At 38.0% G+C, this 24,932-nt stretch overlaps 1 protein-coding gene across 2 annotated transcripts in view; it reads right to left on the bottom strand.

Moving 5' to 3' along the window:
* The window catches only part of nyap2a (neuronal tyrosine-phosphorylated phosphoinositide-3-kinase adaptor 2a), a 53,578-nt gene that overhangs the window by 20,811 nt on the left and 7,835 nt on the right, over positions 1-24,932 (bottom strand). For both annotated transcript variants that reach the window (XM_088610851.1, XM_088610858.1), the window contains exons 3-4: positions 10,938-11,239; positions 841-1,935 (exon numbers count right to left, since the gene is read on the bottom strand). In XM_088610851.1, the coding sequence (XP_088466977.1) occupies positions 841-1,935; positions 10,938-11,239 (1,397 nt within the window). The remainder of the gene's footprint in view (positions 1-840; positions 1,936-10,937; positions 11,240-24,932) is intronic.

Here is a 24,932-nt window from a genome sequence, read left to right as displayed (position 1 = left end):
TACACACTTGAATGTGTTTCGACTTTATCCATCCAACCATTTTCTAACCACTTTATCCAATACTGGTTCGCAAGGGAGTCAACGTTTATTCCAGCAAGTAATGGGCACAAAGCAGGATACACCCTGGATGGAACTCCAGTCAATTTTCCCAGAAGCCTATTAAACTTCCAGTATGTTTTTGGACTTTTGGAGGAACCTGAAGCACTCAAAAGATACCCACGGGAACACATGAAGAACACACAAACTCAAAAGACAGCAGTTCTGACCACTGTGCCACCTGTGTTTGTACATTATATTTAAGTAAAATTTCCATCAATAATCAAGTGTCATTTTTCAGCCCCATTACTTTCCTATAGAGGTAATAGGCTTGATTGGACTAGCAAAATAGTCTTGAACTATCACAACATTCAAGGATTAAACAAACATCCTATTAATATTTATTAATAAATTTCAGGTTGTACCTGAAATGATTATTAATAATTATAGGCAAGCTATAGGATCAAATTAATTTTTAGGTTTTTATGTGTTGTATATATCATCCAGCTTTTACAGGTGAATTTATTTGTAGTGTGTTTGATGAATGGTACCTGAAGACTGCCAACAGCATATACTAAAGGGTCCTTGCAGAGACACAGAATTGAAAAAGTTATGAGTCCTATAAAACACTACAGTGCATTTCAATGGCTTTACTACCTGCTTTGCCAATGAAATCTACTTAGGAGTGAAGGTCAATTTCAAAGGCAAACTCTCCTTGCTGTTGTGGAAAGCAGCATTAATGTCACTGGGTATTTAGTTTAAAATACCAGACAATTGTGATCACACTGCATACTGGAAACTCACTTTCTGCTGGCTCCTTGGATTTCCTGCCACTGGAAGATTTCCTCAGGAGACTCCGTCCTGAGGTAAAAAGGCTTGTTAGTTCATCTAAGGGGCTTGTGGGCGTCCGTGAACGGGAGACATTTTGCATGGAGCCATGGGTACTGGAGGAGGAATTTGCCAGCTTAGCCCCTTCTTGAGAATTGTTCTTGATTAGTGAGTGAGGCACTGAAGATGAGCTTCTTGGGATACTCCCTGAAATTAACGAGTCATAGGGTGGAGGTCTCTTGAGGCTTAAGGGAGTCAGAGACCTCCCCATGCTGACCGGCGAAGGGCAGGCAGAGTGGCTCCTGGGGTATCCGTGGGCAGAGGCCGACGACTTGTACAATGTGGAGGGAAGTGGGGGGGCTGAAGACCGCCCAGAGGCTGTAATAGTTTGCGTAGGAGGCAGCTCTTTCTCTATTTTCTGGTGTATGGAGGTCTGAGAAGAGGCAGCAGACGGAGAAGCTCCTGACTGCTTGATGTATGACACGTTTTCTAAAACGGGCAGTTTGGTGACTTCGAGGGGGGTGAGGGGCGACTCATCGGAATTGGGGGAGCACTGCGCCGGGGCAGGCGGAAACACCAGGAGTGGTGGCCTGTGCGAGAGAAGATTCGGAAACGGAGCTGGGATATCGCACAGCGTGCCCTTTGGAGTGGATGGCACGGGGGGCTTGGCGAGTTCCAAGTCAGGCACTGTGGGAGTAGCACACTGAGAAGAGCAGCTAATGTGATCAGAGTTATAAATACTGGACCACTTGGAGTCCTGGCCAAGATCGTCAAATATCGGATACTTCATTTCCTCGTAGACTGCTTCGCTTTGGTCCTCGTCATCTCTCCTGAAGTCCCGTAATATATTTCCCACCATTTCGATGTAAACAGGCTCATCCTCATCCGTGTCTCTGGCTGGGCTGTGTGTCTGGGAGGAAGAGGTTTCCTTCTTCGCCGACTTTCTGGTACCATGATTCCTGATGTAGGACTCGTCGAAAGACGTGCTTAACTGAGTGTTCGGGTTCCGTTTAGGTTTGGGAGGTGGTATTTTTTTGTATTCCTCACTGTATGGCCTTGGTTTTGATGACACTGCAGAATGAAGAGAAGAAAGATGAAAATAAAGTAAGACTGAGTTTTTATTGGTTTATGAAAGCTTAATTTTGAATTAAAGAAAATATTTTCTAACTGATAATGGTATAAATGATCTATTTACACAGTTATTACTCAATGAAGTAGAAAACAAATCAAATAAATGCTTATAAATATCCTCATCCTAGTCTTTATGTGTCTGTTGTTTGGCATTAAACTGCATAGGGTAGCAATTTTCCTCTTCATTTCTATAGAGTCAAAGAGTTTTCGTGTTGTCATTCTAACCATATTCTGAATTATGTAATTAAAATAATGGCTAGTTTATTTAGTCAAACTTCATTTGACCTTCAGCCTGCTGAAGACACCTATGAAACCGAAAAAGGTAAGGGCTCTCCAGGACCAGTGATGGCATCCAGTGACTCCTTGGCTGGCTTGTGGGATGACTATAGGAACTGAACAGATACCAAAGGGACATTGTGAAAGTGCTCTTCTCTGAATCCATTTCTTCAGTTAAACCAATTACATTCTAAACAAATTTAATCAGTGGAAGCAAGGGAACAACCAAATAAGGTAATCATAGACAGGATGGATAAAATGTAATTGAGTCCCAGTCATATACAAATGTTAAATCTGAAGCTATTAATCAAAATATTTTGCTGCTTTAAATATGTTACCCCCTGCCCTTTTATACCATCACCCATGCAACTTACTACTTTTCCTCTTAAGCAGTTTTGCACCCGTATGGAAATCCCACTTCATACTGCTTGCTTCATAACACCACTTTTCACCTGCTGTCTGTTTAAATTCCAAAATATCTGGCATGACTCACTGGGGCCTCTTTTCCATTTTCCCTCTTTTCACACTTAGTGCTATAATCTTTGTTGCTGCAGAAGCTTTCCACTTCTCAGAAAAGCATGACACAAAAAATTGCTGATAAAACTGTCGCAATTGTTTACCCAAAACACTTCAAATATACATCTCAAGGACAAGTCCTCTTTCACAATACAGTGGAGAACCACAACACTGTTAGCATGGGGATAGTTAAAAATGCCACATGGCATATCTATCTATTTCTCAGGATCGATTTCACTGTGATTAAATGTGTTGTAGGCATGCCTACACACTGTTTCTTGAGGGGACTGGAAACTAGGTCACTCTCACTTATGAATGAATTTGCTTTGACTAATCGAGCCTCTGTGCTCAGAAAAGCTGTGATTGAATAAAATTTTTAGCACACATTTGCCACATGAATATATGCTACATCCTCTCAATGAAGAGCAAAGCAACAAACATTTTTTGCACTATTTCACATCTGATTGGTCGGGCTGTTGAAGCTTCCATCTCAAGAGATTCAGAGTTGCTGAGATGGTACATTTAAATTTTGGCTGCAATAAGTAATATTTTGCTATACTAAACAATTACCACAAATGTAATCCAAGAATTAAAGGTGATTTTGTATTTGATCCTTTTACAGTCTTGAAAACAGATCAAACTCTTTTTTTTTCTTAGTTTCTAACATGATGGCACTGGGTATCCTAATACTTGTGTTTTTAATAAAATCATTTAAAGCTAGGTTGCACCTCAAGTCTACAAACTCTGCTTTTGTTCAAACAGCAAAAGTATCTTTAATGCAGCAACTCATGGTCATAGGATTACTTCTTCATTTTTCCACTGCAAGAGCACGAAAGGCAAATGTTTTCATTAAGCTTTAGTTTTCTGTCATCCCGTCTGTCCAGATGGGAGTTGCTGCTCAGTCAGGGGTGAAAATATCTGGTGCAACAGCCTGCTTTAGCTTCTCGTTCTCGCAGAAAATACTGACACTGCAAGGAAATGTCCGGGGAACAATTCATTAATAAACCTTAAAAAACATTATGCACAGACATACTGTACATAACACAAAAAAATGTTGTTCTTGCAGTGATTGGTTTCAACTCCCACACCGGATTTACTACAAACAGAACATCAATTTTGCATTTAAAATGAACCTTGTACTCCATATTTATGCTGTTTTCCTTTCTGGACATGTTTTCTAACCCTCCTGTACAGAGGTGTCAGTTCTAATGCGGGATGACACATTTATATCTCAAATTTCAAAGCAATGATTCTGTATGTGGCTGGTTAATTTATTGTGCAAGAGTGTTTTTCATTTGTGACAGTCAGGCTATAGTGGGTGAAATTTGGTAGCTTTTGCACACAGAAAACCAAAATGACTCATCTGATGCTAAAACCCCAAAGTATTCTCCTATACAATCTATACAATTCACATCAACCCTCTTTATGAATCTTTTTTAAAAGCAGATTTAAAGCTAATTACACACCACATATCCCAACTGCAGGAAAACAGCCAGTTTGACTGTGTTTTAGCAGGGTTTGGTCCTGCTGGCAATCAAATTACGTCAGAAGCAGTCAAGGTGAGGACAGAGGACAGACAGTGATAGAGACGAAAACACAAAATTATTAGAAAAGAGAACCAAGAACTGTGCCCTAGAGTAAACACTAACGGTACCCACTGTATTGCTATTTTAGCTGCTTAAGTTTGTTTAGAATGGTTGGAGCATTAAAGGGAAACTGCAGTCCCAATTTTACAGGGCAGTTATTAAATTTCGGAAACAAACTAAATTCATTGACGGAATAGAAAAAAATGACAAATTACGAATTAAGCACAATATCGCGAATGTTTGTGAAAGTACTGGAAGTTTCCTTTCATCTCAAACCCCTGGTCTCACCAAGGGCGAGAGCAAGAGTTCCCACGAATTGTGATGTGATGCTGCCCTTCCCGCTCATTAGTCACTGTAATGACTAATTTAATGCGACGTGAATTGAGCACAGGTTTTGCAAGATATTTTACAGCAGAAAGTTTCCAATGTGATCTTTAAGTTCTTTAATCGGCAAAACTGTCTTGAACTCAAGAGCAATATATTTTATTGAATTAAAAGAGATGTACAGTATTCACAAGCCTGCTTTTTTTACAATGTAATAGGGTTGCTTCACATCACCAGAAGTTTTGTTGCCTTGTTCTGAATCATAGAACATGGCACCACACATATCTGGAAATTTAGTCTGTTTTGTCAGGTAAATTGGTGGTTTTACAAGTTACTGTGTATATTTTACACTTATTGTGGTTTGAAATGTGCTCATCAATGCAGATTTTTTTATGCTTCTCTCAGATGTATTTTTACTACTTTGATGAAATTTTCCACTGTGATTTTTCTTGTTTTACACTGTTTCAAATATGTTACTTTTACCACATCTGATAACTTTACATAGACTGTAAACTTTTGCTGTCTATGATAGTGACTAGAGTTAATGATAGCACAGCTTTGGGAACTATCAGATACTGTTTTCTAATTAAGTATTGAATATACAGTAGATGTTTTTTTTGAATAAGAAATGTGTCTGTTCAATTGTATTTAATCCCTGATAAATGCTTGCACTACTTAACTATTACATATGATAAGTAAAATTGTATAAGTAATTTATAAAATATACGAATATATCTATCAACATGCAAGACATATTCTATTATGATTTCTGTAGCAAAAATGTCATATGCCTTATTGTTGTTTTAAAAACTAAGCACTTTTCATGACCTTTTCCAAATTCAGATGGCTCACTTTCTCCCATATCTATTAGCCTTAAACTATGGTGGCATTAAAGTGGCTGTAGCCTAATTTGAATTATTCAACAGATGCAAATAGCTCATTAAATAAAAGCATTGAGACATCTGGAAACCTTGAATGGGTGAAGTCACCTCTCCTGTTCTTGAAATTTCTTGCCAAAAGGCTAAGTCCCCCTTGCTACTGGAGAAATGTTTTAGCTCCCCATTCACATGGTGGCACTTCAGAAATTGACAATACGTAAGTTCTGGATTTCCATGAAGTGAATTGTAAAGAATTTGAACTCATTTTTCGAGCAAAAGGCATAGTTCTGCCTCATACTTGGCGTACACCTCAGAAATAGACAGTTAGGCAGTTAAGTTTGAGATAATCAGACTGTGCAAATGCAGAAACTGGACTATTTGAGGACACTTCCACTGCAGGTGAAATTCTTTGCAGTTTTTAGTCTCATTTCATAGTGTGTGTGTCAAACTGACATCTTTTGTCACTGAGCTCAAGTGAAAAAGACTGATTTTTTTGTGGGGTAGATAAATAAGAGTCAGTGTTCACAATGTACAAACTACTATACATAGCTGTAAGAAAATTGTACGGTGTGGTTTAATCTGAGGATTGAAACATAAAATCTGAAATGCTGGAGTTTGCATGCAAGGATAGAAGTACTCACCCTCCCACATAAACAATTTAAAGTAAAGATTATGGAGTAAAATCATTATCAAGTAAAATGCATCATTTAGTAAATTCAAAAACAGATACACAAAAGTATTCACATGTTTAGATTCAATGTTTTTCCATGTTTAATAAGCAGATACAAACAATAAACCCTTTCAAGCAACACCAAGTCCTATAGAATGCACTCAAGGTTCATATAAAGAAGACTGAATCTTCAGTAGAATTTGGAAAGCTGGAACAATACTCCTCAGCACACTTGTTATAAAAGCATTGTTGACCACTGTCTCAGTAATTTTGTTCCTGAAGTTAAGCACCATTACTCTGAGAGATGAATAGATGAGAGCTAAGACTGCCTCCAAGCATTGCATTAAAATGAACATAATAATTAAAATGTCATAGGATTAATATATGTATCTGACAGAGAAAGTGTCATACGATCTGACTTCTAGCAAAATGAACTAATTCCCATCACAGCTTTAGTGTCTTTAGTGCACACTATTTTAAGTCATCATAGTAAAAGAAAAATGGCTTGGAACTTTTTTATATCAAAGCCAAATGCTTCACCTCTCCAAAACATTCAAATATATATAGTACCAAAGATCAGACGTAATACTTACAGAACAACAAAATGTGTAAAAGCAAAGCATAATCTTTGCACACAGAACATGACTTTGTCCCTTCATGATAAAAGATGGGAAAGAAACTACTGTATATAACAATACTGCGGTCAAACTCTTTTTCAACATTTGAAAACATGTCATAAAACAATGCATTTTATGTCAAACCCAGGCAATTCTACAGTATGTGTTGGTCCAGACTCTGAAGGTTTTAGGACAAATGAATTTTACCCTTACAAACATCTGCTCAATTAGGTGGGTTGGGATTAATGTTAGGGTTAAGTGGAATGTTCAACATTGAACCTCATGTGATTATCCTCTTCAAGTTACATTCTAAGTCCTTCTCTTTAAAATGTGTCACTTAATGTTCTATTCTGATGCTGTACTTTAACAAGACTGGGGAAGACGAGTCAGCAAGCATGTGGGGGTAATCCTGTCTCTTTGCTTACGAGTCAGTTGGTAATTTTGAAATGTTTTCACAGTATCTAAAATCTTTAACTTGGTAACTACAAAGATCCATATTTCATAAAATATAAAAAATATTTTCCAAGTTAAATTGTTAACTGTCTTTGTGATGTTATTGTCATGATGAAAACATACAATACAAAACCTTAATTTACGTCTGTTTGAAATTTCCATTACAAGGTTAATAATGACGAGGCAACAGCAAAAATAAACAAGAGTGAGAAGGATGCATGAGGTCTTCATCCAGCCATGGAAGCCATACAGTCCTGCATTACCCTTCACTTGAAGGATTTAGAACAAAATAATATATGTCAGTTTCACTTAAAGGCAATGTGCACTGACCCTTGGTGATAACTGTGACATAAATTAAAAGCAGCAGCCATCCAATAAATCAAAGAAAATATGGGAAGGCAGCTTCTTTTAAGCTGCTGTGACTAAGTGTCAGGTGAGCTTTCTGGTCCAAATCCATACTCTACGTTACCAATTATGGCTTCATGGCTTCATATACCATGAAATGTTACAGGTTTTACTTATAAATAAGACATATTTCTTATTTTTGATAACACAAAACATTGGTATGCTCAAAAGTCTGCCATTTGAAATCTGCACATTAAGAGCCACTTGTCTATAAAAGATATGATTTGTACTTCTTACATATCAGCGCTTAGCCACGAGCTTGCCAAAACCATGATGATAAATGTAAGTTTGTAGAATCATTCTTTATTGCTAAAAACACAATTACAGCAATAATGAGATTACTTTATATGTATATGTGCAGTATTGATGTATATTATATATGTATATTTTAAATCAGCAGGAGCCTGAAGCAGAAAAACACTGTTAAGCTACTAAAATGGTGGATGATAAGGTTCAACCCAAGTATCATTGACTTCTATCTGTAATGCAGTTTAGACTATATGAGTACTATATATCTTATTAATATAGATATCTGTGTTTTAAACAGAAATGGACATACAATAGCACATATTGGCACTATTGTTCTATTAACTCAAAATAATTTAAATGGTTGAATCTCTTGAAGCTGGGAATGGGAGACATTACCAGTATGTGTTTTTTTCAGTCTCAGTGCTTTACTCAAATGTCATCTGTGCCTCTAAAATGATATAGTTTTCCCAGCATCACAAAAGTGGATCTGTGAACAGATATGAGCAAATACTGGCTGAATATTTAAGATGGATTTTCATTCCCATTTTCTACCAAAGCCTGTACTTCAAATTCTAAAAAGGGATGCACAGAATTCTATACTTTAAGAATTGACAAGTTGATATGTTTTTCCAAAACAATACAGTACATTAGTGCAGTAAAGTATGTTCATGTAAAATTAAATGCTTATTAATATTAGTTTCCATAAAATTCACCTTGATGCTACAAGGGTGAAACTGAATCAGTTAACATGATAATGAACTAACTTGAAATTCAAATAAGCACCAGAACAAAAGCACCAAAGGACATTCAAGCCAAAAGAATCTTTAAAACTTTGACTAAGGTGTCAAGACAGACGATGATGCTAGTGTGTCTCATTAACCTTGATGTCATTCTTATAGGAAAAGATGTTCAGCGTTACTTTATAATTCTAACCCCGGCAACAGGCCTCATCATGCCTGGTGCTTGTAGTAGGACTGGGGGAACCAGGATTCCTCTGAGGTGACATTGGTCCTCCAAGGATATATTGGTGTCCCTACCCACAACAAAAACAAAAGGGAAACCAATCATATTTTTGTATAATATGATAGAGGTCATGCTCTCCATACATAGCCTCTCCTTTTGAAATCAGGACCCCACAGCCCACCACCCTGCCAGAGACCAGACAATCAATGGGAAAGCTTCAGGGTGATCTCCAAACCTTCAATCAACAAGAGAGGCCACTAGAGAGATCTGGGACTACTTGTTTCTCCCAACACGCCATACTGACACGACCCAGCAATTAAAGCTAGCACTAGTTCGAAACATCATGGTGTCCAATGAGCCTGGTGGGCGACACCACTCCCCTTTGTTGTAGAGAGTGTTCAGATTTCCCTTTCCAGGAGACTGATTGCTGGATTGTTATTTAGTGCTCAGAAGTATGCCTGTCATGTTAGTTCATATCCAGTGTTTGACGGCATGATCTACATAAGTGCTTAACAGCCTGCAGAACACAATGGTCCCTGTGGAATTAAGAGGGGATCAGTGCAACAGGGCTCATAGAGCAAAGCAAGGCTTTTGGCATCATTCCCCTTCTTTGTTAAGAGTATTTCAATCCATCATACCAGGGCACTGCTCTTTCAACACAGCAGGTATAGCACATGTTTGTGTTCTGCTGCTTGGACACCTGGAGGTACATCAGTAGTGACAGTCTGAACCTGGGGTTTAACCACATGCACTTAATCTGCATTAACACTATGTGCATATTGAATTTTATCATTTAAAATAACAGAAGACACTGTTGCTAGATGTTTTTTTCTGCAAAATGGGAGATGCATGCACAGTATATTATAAGTATGCTGTCTCATTAAGTTGGGATATTTATAATGAGTCAGGATTACCACTTTATAGCCCTATAATCACCTGATGGGACCTTTACCATCTTGTAGCCCAATCGCAACAGATCACAGATCACGGAAGCTACGCAAAGCAGAACCTTGTAGTTACTGGGATGGAAGACCTCCAGGTGAAACCTTGTCTGCTATAAGTAGGTGATACTCTGCTTTGGCTGTACAAGAATGCATAGCCAAAGCCTCAGTTTACTAACAGGGAAGACGGTGCTGTAGGAGGTGTTGTCATTCAGATGAGGATAAATCATGTTCCTGACTATTTAAGCATTGATGATCCCATGACATGTCCCTCAGTAAATCTCAGCATCCATATTAAATTCCACTTTGGGCTTCCACAATCTGGCCTTCCTAAATTTCCCCTTTCATTCAATTAGTAAAGTCATTTCTCACTTGTTCACCTGATCTTGGACAATGGAGCAGCTGATATATAATGGCTCCTGCGTGTCTCCCACGTGGGGGCTACACTTCAGTGGTGGATGAAATGGGTTCCCTGCTGTGAATAGTAAAGCACCTTGGAATCCTTCGGGTGAAGGCTGAAAGGAACTATTATAATCATTATTAGTGTTAAATTGAGGGAGGTAAAGGGAAGATCAGTGCAGGCATTAAAATCCTTCAATCAAAATCATCATATACAGTACCATGTTTTAACTCCTGCCTCTGCCAATGTCTTCATACTTCAGTATTACACAAAAAACTTCACATTGTCATTTTAATTTAGACTGTTGTATGATCCTTTCTGAAAACAAAACCTGTGGAAGTTGAACAGCATTCAAGATGTTATGCTAATTAAAGCCTTCTTTTGTTGCTCACGAGATAACTGTGTTCCTGCAGTATAATGAAGCTGATAGCCTCAAAACACTCGGTTTGTGGAACCCATATGTTCCTAATCAGCCTTTCATTCCTTTCCCAGAGGTATTCTGTCAATAACCGGGTCACCAACAGATGAGTGCGTGCCACTTGTGCACACAGTCTAAGACATGTAGACAAGTGTATAAAAGTATTCAGCTCAGGAACAGACTTAAAGCAATGCAAACATGGAGTCCAGAAGCACCTTCCACCTGAAAAATGGGTCACTTGCTTACCATCACTTCTGTCCAGGTCTTTCCCTGCTTTGCATGTTGTCCCTGTATTAACAGTTTCGGAGGAGGTGCTCAGCTTTGTGCTGGGGTCCCGTTTCGGTTTGGGAGGGGGCTGCTTGCGTGAGTTGACATTGCTGTCTTCATCCCCACCCCCGACCGAGTGCAATGATTGCGACCTCACAGAAAACCCAGCCCCGCAGGGATGGGGCAGGCGATCCTGAGGGACTGGCATGGTCATGAATCCCATACGGAAATGCTTTCCCACGTAGCCACTGTCCGTTGCTCTTGCGACATCCTCACCGATCCTGTAAATGGAGCAAAGGCGAATGTTTAGATACTTCTTAAGCATCCAGCAGACAGCTGTAATGACCCAGGGGTCCACTATTTAAGACATTTTTACAACAGTGTGGGGACTAATCCAGGAAAATTACAGTCCCCTTAATATAGCCAATTCAGACACAATTCATTTTCAATAAAGTGAAAATGAATTTTTGTTTGAATTCTCTCCTGTCCTATCTCATGATGCAACATTTTTAATTATTTTGGTGTTTTAATGTTTTTTTTAAAAGACAAACGTGTTCACACTCAACAATTTTCCCAAAAATAATTAAATGTTACTTTCAGAGATTCAGATGCGGTGCCTGTTCTATCATTGTAAGATTTTTTACTGATTTTAAGCATATCAGTAGACTGCAATCAAATGTTCCAGACCCAGAAACACGCAGTCCCGGATATTGAACATATCTCCCTGGAGAACTGATCACACTGTATTTACTGAAGACATGACCCCTAAGGTTGAGCTATTTTTGGCTCTTGAGATTTTAGAAGCAATGTGAAGAACATAGCCTCATAATCTACAGCGAGTGCATTATAGGAAACAAGTAGCTAGAGCATATTGACCATGATGAGACATGTTTCACAAGGTTTGCCAATATCTGTAGTCCATATCAGACCCATCCCATTCTTATACCTCTATCACCTGCACTCGAAGTTGTGATGAAGGGTAATGATGTTCAGAACTGATCTTTGTGTCCATCATTCTCTCTGATTTTCAAAAGGAATAACCTCCGTGCATTGTTCTGGACAAGGAATATGACGTTTGTCTCATGCACTGTTTGCCACTGAGAAAGTCTTTTCATTTGACTAAATACTTTCTCCAGTGAGTATGCTACTGAGGATAACACTTTACACCTTGTTTTCCTATACACAAAAGACTGGACCAGCACAGAGGAACATCATCATGTTAGACTGTTCCTTGTTTTCAACAGGGACATTGGGGTGTTACTGTTGCCCTTCCAGCAACACCAAGGTAGAGCACAAAATGTCACAGCTCATTTTCACAATATTTTGAAGGTGTGCTTCAGAAATGCCTTAAGGATTTCAAAAAAGCAGAACATCTGTAAGGGATGCTCTTTCTTGCCATTTTGAATTATTCTACGATATGTGGTGTTTACTGAGGTGTAGCTGTTTTTTTCTCCAATTTAATTATTCAACATCAACAATAGTATATTTGATCTTAAAATAATTAAATAGATGAAGGAATATAAAGCAGGAGAAAATTACAGGTCATATACAGTACTAAGTACAATTAAAAAAAAAAAGGCTAAATAGTTCAGTTGAAATCTACACACTGAAGGATGTAATTTAATTGTGTTTCATTGTTTACTTTTTATGGCCTATAGAATATTTCTTATATGATAAAAAATATTTACAAAGGTCTAGAAATTAAAAAGATATTGATTTCACAAAATGCTCTACGCTGTGAAAGCAAACTTATTTATGGCTGCTGAGTCAAAAATTTGGTTTAAATTAAAAAAAAAGAAAAAGAAAAAATAGTATTTTCCCAATGGATATTTTCTCAAAATTTTAAATGCCAGTTTGTTTTGCTATTTTTGCAGATACAAATATACCATATTATGTATTTTTTCTTCACTGTTCATCATGGAAAAGGAAAGACAAAAAGATATCTTACTATAAACAGAGCAGGGTTGCCTCTATGATGACATGTACTGAAGAAAGAAAAGACTGAGGAACAACTCATGCAAGTGCTTCTGAGAGCAGCTGCCCAAGCATAATTTGTCATCATTTCAGTACCAAGATGTGGCCATAAATAAAGATTTTGTAAGCGATAGCTTAAGACATAGCATTGAAATAATAATGGCCTGAATTGAAAATCGAAAGAAAAGCTCTTTTCTGCTCCGAACTGTTCACCATAATTGGAAACCTTAATTAAGTGGGCCGCATTGTTTGTTTGTCCTTAATGCTGTCTGTGTTTGATGGGAGATGATGGCAGTAAAAATAGAACTCCCTCTAATAAAATACATTTTTCTGAATCATCCCCACATGCAATCATAATTTATATTCTTGTTTCTATCCCAGTGTGGCAATTTTGTTTCCAATGTATCATTCTGTGCTAGCTTAATTCAGCAAAGTCCATGCAGGCAGTAATGGTACTAAAACAAACAGTATCAGATAACAGTCAGCGAGCCCTTACTATTGTTCAGTCAAAAGAAATTCTTGGAGCAACTCATTTATTTATCCATTTTTATCATGGTTTTAAAAATGCACATGAGTCACATTTCTGTCCTTTCAGAAATACACAGTCACTCCAAAACTCAAGTGCAGCAGTTAGTCTTCTTTTCTAAAGAGTATTTCACATCTATTGCGTCACTGACCTACAGAGTCCTTGACACTCAAATGTCAGCCACCAAAATAAAAGGGCAACATCTCTGAAATGTTGCTCTGATTCTTAAACATATTATTCAGACTACTGGGATGCAAAAATCTGTATATATAACATATCTATGATATATGCATGCTGGGCAGAATGATGGAGCAGAGGTTAACATTGCTGCCTTGCATCACTTGAGGCTCTGTTTAAACTTCTGAAGTGGTGGTGGTATGGAGTTTGTATGTTCTCCCTGAGTTCGCAAGGGTTTCCACCAGGGGCTCCAGTGTCCTGTCACAGTAAAAAAGATATACTGGTGGGTTAATTGCCTTTAGGCAAATTGGTTTGTGTGTGTCTGTGTTTGTGCCCATGTATTGGAAAAAGCAGTTAGAAAAGCAAATGAATGGATGGCCAAATCCATCCCGAAACATTACCTAACATGAGTGTGTCAAATAATCTATAGCATCATGAAATAAAATAATTTCAAGTTGTTGAAATGACAGTGCACCCCCACAACCCCCCCCCCCCCCCCCCCTGCCTGCCCACCATCTTTTTAACTTGTCAGGAAGAATTAGTCCATAGCAATATCGGGGATGATGTCTGTACATTTATCCACATTAAAATTTTAAACAGTGAATGTATTTGGAAAAAAATGGATAGAGGACATTAATAAACACATTAATGTCACAGCAGGGGTCTTGCACACTCACATGCATGCAGACATAAGAATTAAAGGTAGTGAAAATGTTTATTGAGAGCTTAGTCATAGTAAGCTTTGGCTTGAGAATGAGCTCTGTGGATCAGGTATAGACTTTACCTTACTTTTATGTATTAATTCCAATGTAAAATATGCAATCATGGTACAATAATGATACAAATACCCTACTATCTTAGAAAGCTGAAAAAATCGTATGAAAATCCTGAAGCACAGTGTTGCACAATAACCAGTGTCGAGGTTATTTGGTTTTCAGTCACTGTTGCCAGTCTTAAGACAGCAAACATTATGGCAGTCATTAAGAAAAGTAGGCACTGTATTGCTTTGCTGCAGTAACCTCATTAAAGACCTTCTCAGCAGTGACACCATCTGAAAATCTGTAGCTGTCTATTGCTCCACAAGCACAGCATCTGCAACTCTGCATCTCTGATGTCAAAACAACAATTAAATTGGAAATATTCCCAGGCTTGCGTTTCATGGTTGGTACTGAGAATCAATCACATTCCTTTGTTCTGGACTGTTCTGGAACAGCCTTTATGGTTCCAGTCAATTTCTGGATTTGGCTACTCTCTGAAAATGACAGAGGTTAAGTTAGGGTAATAAGCCACTTCAACCTAAAAGAGAATATCAGTTCACTTAAAAAAAGCATAAGAAAATACTTTTTTATTTTGCTCAAAATTATTTTAATGTGCACTCACACTGTATAAATCCTGACACTTCAAAAGCATATGCACCCCAAATTTTTGAACCAGTGCATTCCATCCATCTCGGTTTCTAATGGAATGGACAAAAACAATAACAATAATGGTGAAAAAACTGCAACTAAAACTGAAAAATTGACCTTACATGATCCTTGTGGTCAGATGTATACTTTGCTGAAGATGGGTGTGCTCTTTTCTTTTCCACAACATAGACGTGCCTGACAATGCCTAAGTCCTTACCACATTGTTTTCATTTTATTCTAAATCTCTCTAAGTGTATTTTTGTTAGGTGGAATGGAAACTATTTCTGATACCCTGCCAATTTGCTACTGCCAATTGTGTGTTCTTCACATGTCAGCTCTCAGCTCTAATTGCAGCGACTGCACAGAAAGGAGAATGAAGAAGTGTAGGTAGACTCCTCTTACCCTCCTACTGTACTCTCAAGCCACAAATATGTTAACATGTCACAGACAACAACCCCATACCAGAGGTACAACACCAACTGGAGGAGAGGCGCATCCCTCACTAACAGCAATCCTGGAAGCACCGCAGGAGTCACTGTGTCACTGAGGCAGACCGTCCACAGATTTACTGAAAGAACAAATCGCCTCTCCAGTCTACAGCATGAAAAGCAGAAGAAGATAGGCCTTTCTGCCACAAGTGTGGACAAGAGCTAACATTCCAATAGACTAACAGACTGGAATGAGCAGCCATTCCCATCACATGACTGGTGATGTCAGAGAGGGAGTATCTAACATCCCCGGTGACCTCCTCAGAGAAGGAGGGGTTGGCATACATAACATTGCCAGAGGTAAGGGAGGGGCTGCCTGATTTCCCAGAGATGTAGAAGGACCTATCTGTATCCCAAGAGTCCCCTGTGAAGAGGCTTGATGACAAGTGCCTGTCACCCAGGCCCCAAGATCGCGAGAAGGAGTGGGTAGACTGGCGATACCATGGTGTGAGGCTGAAGGTAAAGTCATGGGGTAGACCACCCATCATTGCTTTGGAAGTCTGGTTATCAGAAGAGCATAAAAATGCAGAGTTGCCAGAGGTCCCCAGCACAGAATAAGAGGAAGGGAAAAGAGAAGCCACCTCTGAAACAGGGAGAAAAGAAGGACCACTGTCTCTATTCCCATCAATCAACAGGAGGGATGACTCTGAAGCCCCTTGTCCAGGGAGAACAGCATGGCTGCCACTGGTAACCCTGAGGCAGCACCAGGCCATTTAGACAGCTGAAGAGGGAGTAGCAGTAATTGTCTCTCCAGCTCCAGAACCACTGGCCAGGACAGAGTCCCCCTGCGGAAAGAGGGCATAGTTGCCACCCTTCATTTCAGAGATAAACACCAAACCTGGAAAGTCATGCTTGCGTGATGCAAGAGGGGTGTGCCCTCTTGCATCGTGCCACCCCACTCATTTTGTCCTTTTTAGTGCCCTTGGAATGGCCAGTGTTTGCTCGGCAAAGGGACTCCCTCAAGAGTGGAACTATATGTAGAAGGGTGGTAGGAAGGCAAGGACCTCCATTCTGCTTCTAGATAACTACATTAGATTAATTGGTTTCCGGGAAACTTGGCACTGGTGTGTGCCTGTCTGCGTGTGCCCAGCAATAGACTGGCATTCTGTCTTGTGCCTGTTGCTTGCTAGGATAGACTCTGGCTCCCCCATCACCATCTATTGGATAAAGAGGTTAGAAAATAAATAAATGTATGTATTTTCTGTTTATGAATACAGTATAATCACAGTAAAAAAAATAAAAATAATGGCTGACAATAAAATGACTTGATTATATTCCATCACATTTTTTGAGTGTCGGAAGTCTGGACTTTGCAATCAGCAGTCTAACAAACAGCTTTGAATTTCATCTAATACCTACTGACATCAAATGTCAACTCAGCAAGCAAGTGAATCATCACTGGCTATTCATGTTGTTTGTCTACCAGGGTCAGAGGAGACCCCAGCTGTGGCCCTCTCAGGCTGTATGCAGGTGGTAGACTGATTCTCTCATTAAAAACTTTCAGAAACAAAAGTTTATTCTGGCAGGAAGACTGATGGCAGGTTGTGTTTCTATTGCATTTTATGGTTGTTTATGGGTGTGTTATATTGCAAGCAGAGTTATTTACTGAACAATTGTCAAATCTCCTAGTGTAAGCATTAACTAAACCATTTGTTGTAAAGAAATTAAAATATATTACTCTCCCTTCTCACTGTCACTCTCAATGAAGCACAGTGTATGTAAGGAACAATATGAGTCTGTATTTTCACAGATAACAGTGAATAAAATAGTACTTTTTTAAATAAAATAATATTAGAAGCTAGAAGATTCAGTATACATGGAACATATTAAAACAGAACAAGATTAAAGAGAGAGTATTTTGTAAGCAATTTAAGAAAAGCAATGTGTGGTTAAAGTTTCCTTCTAAAGTGCTTTGCAAACCGAAGTAATGATATTTCATACTTCCTTCATGTACTGTAATAAAAAACTGAAGTTTTTTTTGTTCTATGTCATTTAACGTATTGTAGTATGAACACATCTACAATTCACTCAAGAAGCGCTCCGTTGCTATCGCACAGACTTTCCTCTCAATATGCAGGTCAATTACTTTACAGTCACATGACTTGTCTTTACCTTTATTTTTACAAAGGCAAACGTGCTGCAGCCACTGCATCATAACAAGGACAATGTATACAAACAAAGGGCATGCATTTTCTCTGCTGTCCTTGCATTAACAAGAGGTCTGCTAGTTTATAAGAGAATTCTGATAAATTGCTTTGAAGTATCCTAGCTTCCCTCTCAACATGAGAATCACAGGAACAAATCATTGGTTAGGAGCTTAATTCTGCCTAGCAACATGACCTTCTGTATATCAGACACAATGGCCAAACTAAAAAAACACAGTTCTGCTTTTCTTGCTACTTGACACTACTAATCTGTCACTGACACTGCTAATTAGAAATCCTGCATGTTTTAATTTACTTAGATGTCATGATCCCGAAACAATTTAAGGTATTTTTATTTATTTCCAAACATTTTAATTCTAGAGTCCAATTCTGCATGATTTCTAAAAGTAAACATGCACTTACAATTTCTGAGAATATGGATAGGTATATAAGAACCCTTTCAAAGATTAAATATCTTTATTTATTAACTATTATGATAAGCCCATACTGATGTTCTGTATGGCAGACTGTATTTACTCAGCACACCAGGGCACTATAAAATTGGATTTTTCAAATATAGGAGGCTTTTGTAGGGCTTTCATGGACAAGAAAAAATATTAATGCAATGGTGATTTATATACCAGAGTAGCTGAGTAACATTAAGAAGGGTATTCGCAGTCATCAGTTAAAGTGCAGGTTTTTTGCAATGTTTGTCTTTAAGATCAGTGTAAATGATCATTACCAAATCTGCACTTCATTACCTGTTCCAATGTTTTATTATGACCATAAAGTAAACATTGTCCTTTTTCATATTCCTTCCCTTACCTATTTCCTTTCTCATATATTGTGAAGTTTTCTTATATAAAGGTTTTGCACAATTTTCCAAGGAATCTTACTTGAGGATTCACTTTGATGGAGGGAGGACTGTCTAAACACTATATATTGTTGCATTTGAGTTTTTCATTACCCATGAGAAGAGAAGTCTGGGGCAGTTCCCTGTATTTGACAAGGATTTGCAGAAAGTTGCTCAGTTACCTATTATCACAGGCCCATTAAGCTCTGTAGCTGATTACTATTAAAGATTATTTACAACATCGCAGTAGATGATACACTTGTCAATCCATTTCATTCTGAGACTCTAGTGGATATTTTAACATACATCGCAAAGTAAAAATATCACATAATTTAGCCTGGTATAGAAAGACCTGTTTCTGTCATTTCTTTCTAGCAATCATCTTGTCCCATACAACTAGTTTTCACAGCAGAAAAAGATCCTGGCTTTGAAAAAAAAGATGCAAAAATGATGTTACATGTGTCATTCAAAGGCTCATTTATTTAAATGAAATGTTAATTTAAATGAGCAAATATAAGCAGTACAATTCATCTAAGTCTTTAATTTTTTTCAGTAAATCTTAGATATTTTTAAATAAATGCCAGTGAAATGCTCAACGGTGTTGAGGAAGAGTAGCAAAAATAGAAATATACAGTATTTTCAGATTTTTCTAACGATGAAAGGGATACATTCTGGTAGCTTCACCACTGGGAAGAGAGTGCATCCAGAACATAAGGAGCCTCCTTTGCATGTGGGCTTTTTAACAATCTAAATTTAGAGACTACTTAGAGATAATGACCTGCCTGTGCAGCATCCATGCATAGGGGAAAGTAATTGTATTGAAATGTGTTTGGGATGTAATCTTTCCCTGGGGATTTTGTATTAGGTGGATTTGTGCTTTATTAAAGGGAAATGGTTAATAATAAAAATGATTTACTAAGTGCAGAGCAATTAAATTGATTCTAAATGCAAATAACTAAAGAAAAGAGATTTTAACTGTGGTTGTAAAAACGTGTTTATGTTAAAACATCCCCCTTCCATGGTGTATAATATGACTTCTCTCTCAAGACTTGATCAATATTGGGCTGACTCAGCTCAGTGCAATAATCATACAAGCTGACAGAGGAGCCATAAAACATTTCTCCTGCATTACGGCAAAAGTTCATCATACTGAAAGCATCTACCTCACAAAAGCATATGATAACACTGACCATAATGGCATTGTGTCTGCATAAAAGGAACATTTATAGACATGCAAGAAGACTTTAATTAATTGTTTATTCAAAGCATAACTGTTAATTTACTACGACTGCTGTTTCAAATCTTGACTACATTATGTTTCGGCAATCTAGTTTTGTTTAGTTTTGTTTGCACTTTTAGCAACACATTCAGTGTTGATTTTGGGGGATATTATTTTGCACTCTCCCATTTCCATAGTTACGGTTCTAAAAATATTTCAGTGGGATGAGCTTTTGTCAGACATTAAGGGACCCCCTTGTAAGTGACAATACATTCCTATGAATGTTACTCAAATTCAAATTATTATCTGCCCATGTGGTTACCTCCTACTGTTACATCATGATGTAGTAGGAATTTGCCCATAGAGCCCACAAATGTTAATCTTCTGCACTAAAGCCTCCACACTGCAGGTGGTTGATGGGAGTCATGAAGAAATAGCAATTCTGAAATTAAAACTGACTCTGCTGTTTGGCGTGGGGGAGTTAATAAGCCACAGGCAGAAGGTTAGTACACACACAACATATCGGGAGAAAGTGATTAAGATAAACCAAGACTTCAATCCCCATCGTTTTTTTCTTAGCCGGATCCAAAGAACACTGAAGACTTCACTGACAACATAAGAATAAATGTCAGGTCTTCGGACTTATAAGACAGACCTGAAGCTATGCAAATCAACATCCCAAACATACTGGTATGTGTTGAAATTTAAAGTGAAATCTGGCAGCTGCTCTTATTGTTCCCATCAGAAAATACATTATGTGAAGGACAAATCTTAAAACCACTTTACAAGGAGCAAAAACACCCAATATGAAGGTGCATTTAGGATTTTGTTTTTACAGAGAATACAAGCTTAAGAAGCTCTGATTCAAATTGCTTGGCTGACATAGAACCAGACTCCTGTGCAGCGTGAGGAGTTAACTAAGGGGCAGCTGCAAAAATACTCATCCGAGAAAAAGAGAGATACAGGACGTACTGGGGGACTTCTAGCTGTTCAAGAATTGACATTGTGGAGGATAATAAGTTAGAGTAGCAGAGAGAAACACTAAGGAACTCAGTCACCATCATTCCTCCCAAGGAATTAAAAACTCCAAATTATATCAAAATGTAATATAATACAGTCTTCAATGCCATAATTCACACTTTACTAGTTTACCCTTAAGACTACAGCAACATTTGCCTACATTAGCTGGACTTACTCAGTAGTTAAGTGTTAAATTGTTAAACTGTTAAATGTGACTAGCGTTAAATGACTTGTCTTCTTGTCTTTCTTATTTTCACCATACTGTTGTTTCAGGTTACACTTCTTGATGTTTTTAACTTCTCTGCAGCTGATGCTGAAGGATGTATTGGATGTGTCAGGATATAGCACATATACATTAAGGATACATCATGCAGACTTTGGTAATAAAAACTTTTGAGTAAAAAATGACAGGTTAAGGATGGAGCATGTTAATACATGAAATTCTTCTTAAGGCTTTAAGAACTTCACTCATTATTTTCTGGGTGTCACCAGTAATGCAGAAATTATTCACTTGAGAAGAACCCTCTTATCATAATCATTATCCGAAGCAGAGATTCTCCATCAAAGTCAAATAAGCTGTTTCAGTATGCCTCTGACGCATAGTGATTTTATGTGCATTAGCTTGAGTATTTGTACAGAACACCAGCTTTAATCCAATATGCCTTAGAAGCCATAATCCAATCACAGACCACATCACATTCTCATAAGAGTATTGCTTTCTTCTCTCTGATCTGGTACTTGGTTTAGTCCGTGAATCTGACATTTACACAGCCTGTCAGATCCTCCACTAAAAACTGAACTTCTGACAACTTGTCATTTGCTTAAGATTTCTTACATTTCCTTGTAACTGTCATCCTATCATAATTCATTAATTATGCTGGCATCAAAACTGGCAGTTGTTCTCTTTTTCACTAAAGGGATACTTAGACTGTAGCCAGTTCTTTCTGTTCACAAACAGTGCTTGTCCCATTAATTTGTTTTGTCATAAATTTATCCTGTTTCATATAACTTTAGTGTCACTAAAAACGAACTTTCAGGCTGAAGTATTCATACAGTATATTACAAATGAAATCCTGAGGAATTCAGAAATTGGAGTACAGGCGAATGAAAGTGTTCAAAACACACTGAACCTTTATTCTTCTTGACAGCAATGACTCTCAGCAAGTACTCTGGTTGAAAAATGCAAATGAAAGTTCCTGACCTCATCCAAAATTGTTACTGAGGCATGTTAACGGGTATATATTGACTTAGGAAGTCCTTAAGCACATTTGAATAATTGTCCTCCTATTGTTTTTTTTCGAACAATAATGTTTTGCACACAGGTGTGTCTTTTCTGTTCTTCCTCCACTTTCACTAACTGTTCGTCCAATTCAAGGTCACAGTGGCCCAGAGTTTATCCTAAGAATCACTGGGCACAAGACAAGACGCACCTAATTCATTGCAGCACGTAGACAGACATAAGCACAGCCATGCACACACACAACATGGTCAATTTTTACAGAACCCAATTATTCTACCAGTATGTCTCTGACATACACCACAGTAGCCAGAAGAAACCCATGGAACACAGGGAGAACATGCAAACTCCATGCACAGAGCACCCCAGGAATGCTGCAAAGCATCAATGCTAACCATTGTACCATCCCTCTTTTTCATTATATTGTCATTGTTGTATTATGTTGTTTGGTTTTCTTTGAAGACTAATGAAAAATCTGTATCCCACAATATTTCACACATACTTTGAGAACCATACAACATGCAGAGTGGAGCACTATATAGTGTGGTGGACATCCTAATCCTAACAAAAAACAAAAAAGTTTTTCAGATACAGTAAATATGGGACTTTGGTACACACCTTAATTCAGATTCATCAAGGCTTATGACTAGAGCAATACCAACCAGTCACAATTTCTCCATCCTGCCTATTTCATAATGAAGGTCAAATGACCTTCAACAGAAGGGAAACCATCCACAGACAGGAAAAACAGGTTTTTAAAATATTTTTCTGTGTATTCTGTATGTTTTAAAGGGTATTGTTATAACCTTTCATTTGAAATGATTTCCTAGAAACACGCAGTATAAGCAAAGCTTCTTTTTTTGTGATGCCACATCCTTTCCATATAAAGCAATCTGAAGCAAAATTGTATTACTTTGTCAGGCCTCTGGAGTATGAGTTGTACATCCTACTCTGATTCTGGACAAAAAGCAGAAGAAATCGAACTTGACATAGCAATGATCAATGCAGCATTCTCTTTGGACTTCAGTGTCTACCAGCGACACCTCTGGAGCTTGGTTTCACAAGTGTTCAAGAAGAACGGCACAGGAAGAAGAATACTAATGCAAATTCAGAAACTATCACAAGACATTGGTATACTTCTAATGTGGAATCAAAAGTGAAGGCATAAGTGTTTCATTGTTTGAGCCTCAAGACTGGCCATCTCAATGCCCTAGCCTAGTGACATAACTGAATTGTGGGAAAGGAACCTTTGAAATAGCCTTTGACAGACTTTGAAAACACAGGTTCAGTCCTGATAAGCTTCTTAGTGACAAGTACAACCATACCGCTGGAATTAACCATCGCTTGTCAGCAAAACAACCCATCCCCTGGGATTTTTGGTAAATTACAGCACTTCTCTGTGTCTGGAATTAAATCACATTCCACTCACCTTCCAGTTGAAAATTACAAACACCTTTACAGACTGACTGGGTGGCAGTCTTCTTGCTCCTAGCTAAAAAGAATGAAAACTGGACTTGTTGAGTGCTTGAGCTCGCAGTGACATCAGCAAGAGACACGCCACTCCTGTGATTAGCACTAACTCTCCTGAGAGGCACTGTGGAGCCTGCTACCTGTCAGAACACGAATGGTCCTGGTGGCCATGTCAGAGCAATGCCCTTACATGCTCTTCTACCTCCCTGTGTGGTAAAGAGGAAGCAGTAGCAGGTGACTCCCCATTGAGTGGGTATAAAATAGCACCTATTGGCAATTCCAAATGTTACCATAAGTTTGCCACATTCGCAGAACATACACAAAAGAAAAAAAAAACTTTGTGTTAAACAGTTAATTTTTTAAGCAGATTGTTTTTTTTTTCCGTTTAAAATGAATTTGAACTGTTTATCCCATTGCATAATGCATAAGTCTGTATGGTTATATGCAAATAAAAGTCCACTGCTGCCAAAGTAATTTATTGTATTGCCGGTATTTTGTGTTCGGTAATACAGCATCAGATCTACTTGAAAAAGCAAGTCATTTTCAGAGAATATTAGCATGGCAGCTGTGATAACTGCTTGGTTTATGTTGCTTCAATGGAAAAAGATATAGAGGGCTAGATAGAACTCAAAGTCTCATATTTCCAGGTTTTGTGTGAAGGAAATCAATACATTATATCAGCAAGAAGATTAAAACTGCCAGAATGACATAGGTAAATCAATTTGCAGAAAATGGGAATTAAGCAGACCACTCACCTTTTTATTGATTAAAAAAGGTGAAAAAGGAAGAGAAGTGAACAGTGCATCACAAGTCAAGGGTTTCTTGCATACTTCTTTTTACATGTTCCTAAATCACTTAGGCCAAATCATCCCACAGCAACTTTAAACCATCTCTAATTTAAACCATCTGGATCAAAGGCAATGCAATGGTTTTTAATATATTATTTTTATTACTATGAATTGTGTGATTCAGTCATAAACCATGCAAATGCAAAACTGCAGCTATGACAAACACTACAAATTAAATGACTGCCAACTGTAAAAAAAGGAGCAGAAAATTTCCCAATGCCCAATTTCGAAACTGAGCACTTACACAGTAAGGCTTAGATAAAACAAAAATACTATAGTTCACTGAAATCAATGAAAGCATGTCCGCACATGTACAAACATTACATGTTAAATAATGCAATCAATGTACAATAATATGGTTGGACTGCAAAGAGATAAGAAAATAGATACAGTATAAGAGACTGGTATATTCATCTTGTAGTGAATCCAGATATTCACCTACTGACACACCCAGCGTTGTGGTCAGGTCCCAGTTCAAACCTCTGTTGTCACCTTAACAGTCTCCCCTGAAACCTGCCACAGTGACAGAAAATATTCCAGAAATGGTGTGAGAGATCATTCTCGAGAGTTCTTAGCTATTGTATACAGTATGACTGGGACTGTACCCATACT

Source organism: Lepisosteus platostomus, chromosome 2, assembly GCF_059453375.1.
Source record: "Lepisosteus platostomus isolate fLepPlt1 chromosome 2, fLepPlt1.hap1, whole genome shotgun sequence".
NCBI lineage: Eukaryota > Metazoa > Chordata > Actinopteri > Semionotiformes > Lepisosteidae > Lepisosteus > Lepisosteus platostomus.
The sequence above is the reverse complement of the archived record's forward strand: the minus strand, read 5'-3'. Positions and strand labels throughout refer to the sequence as shown.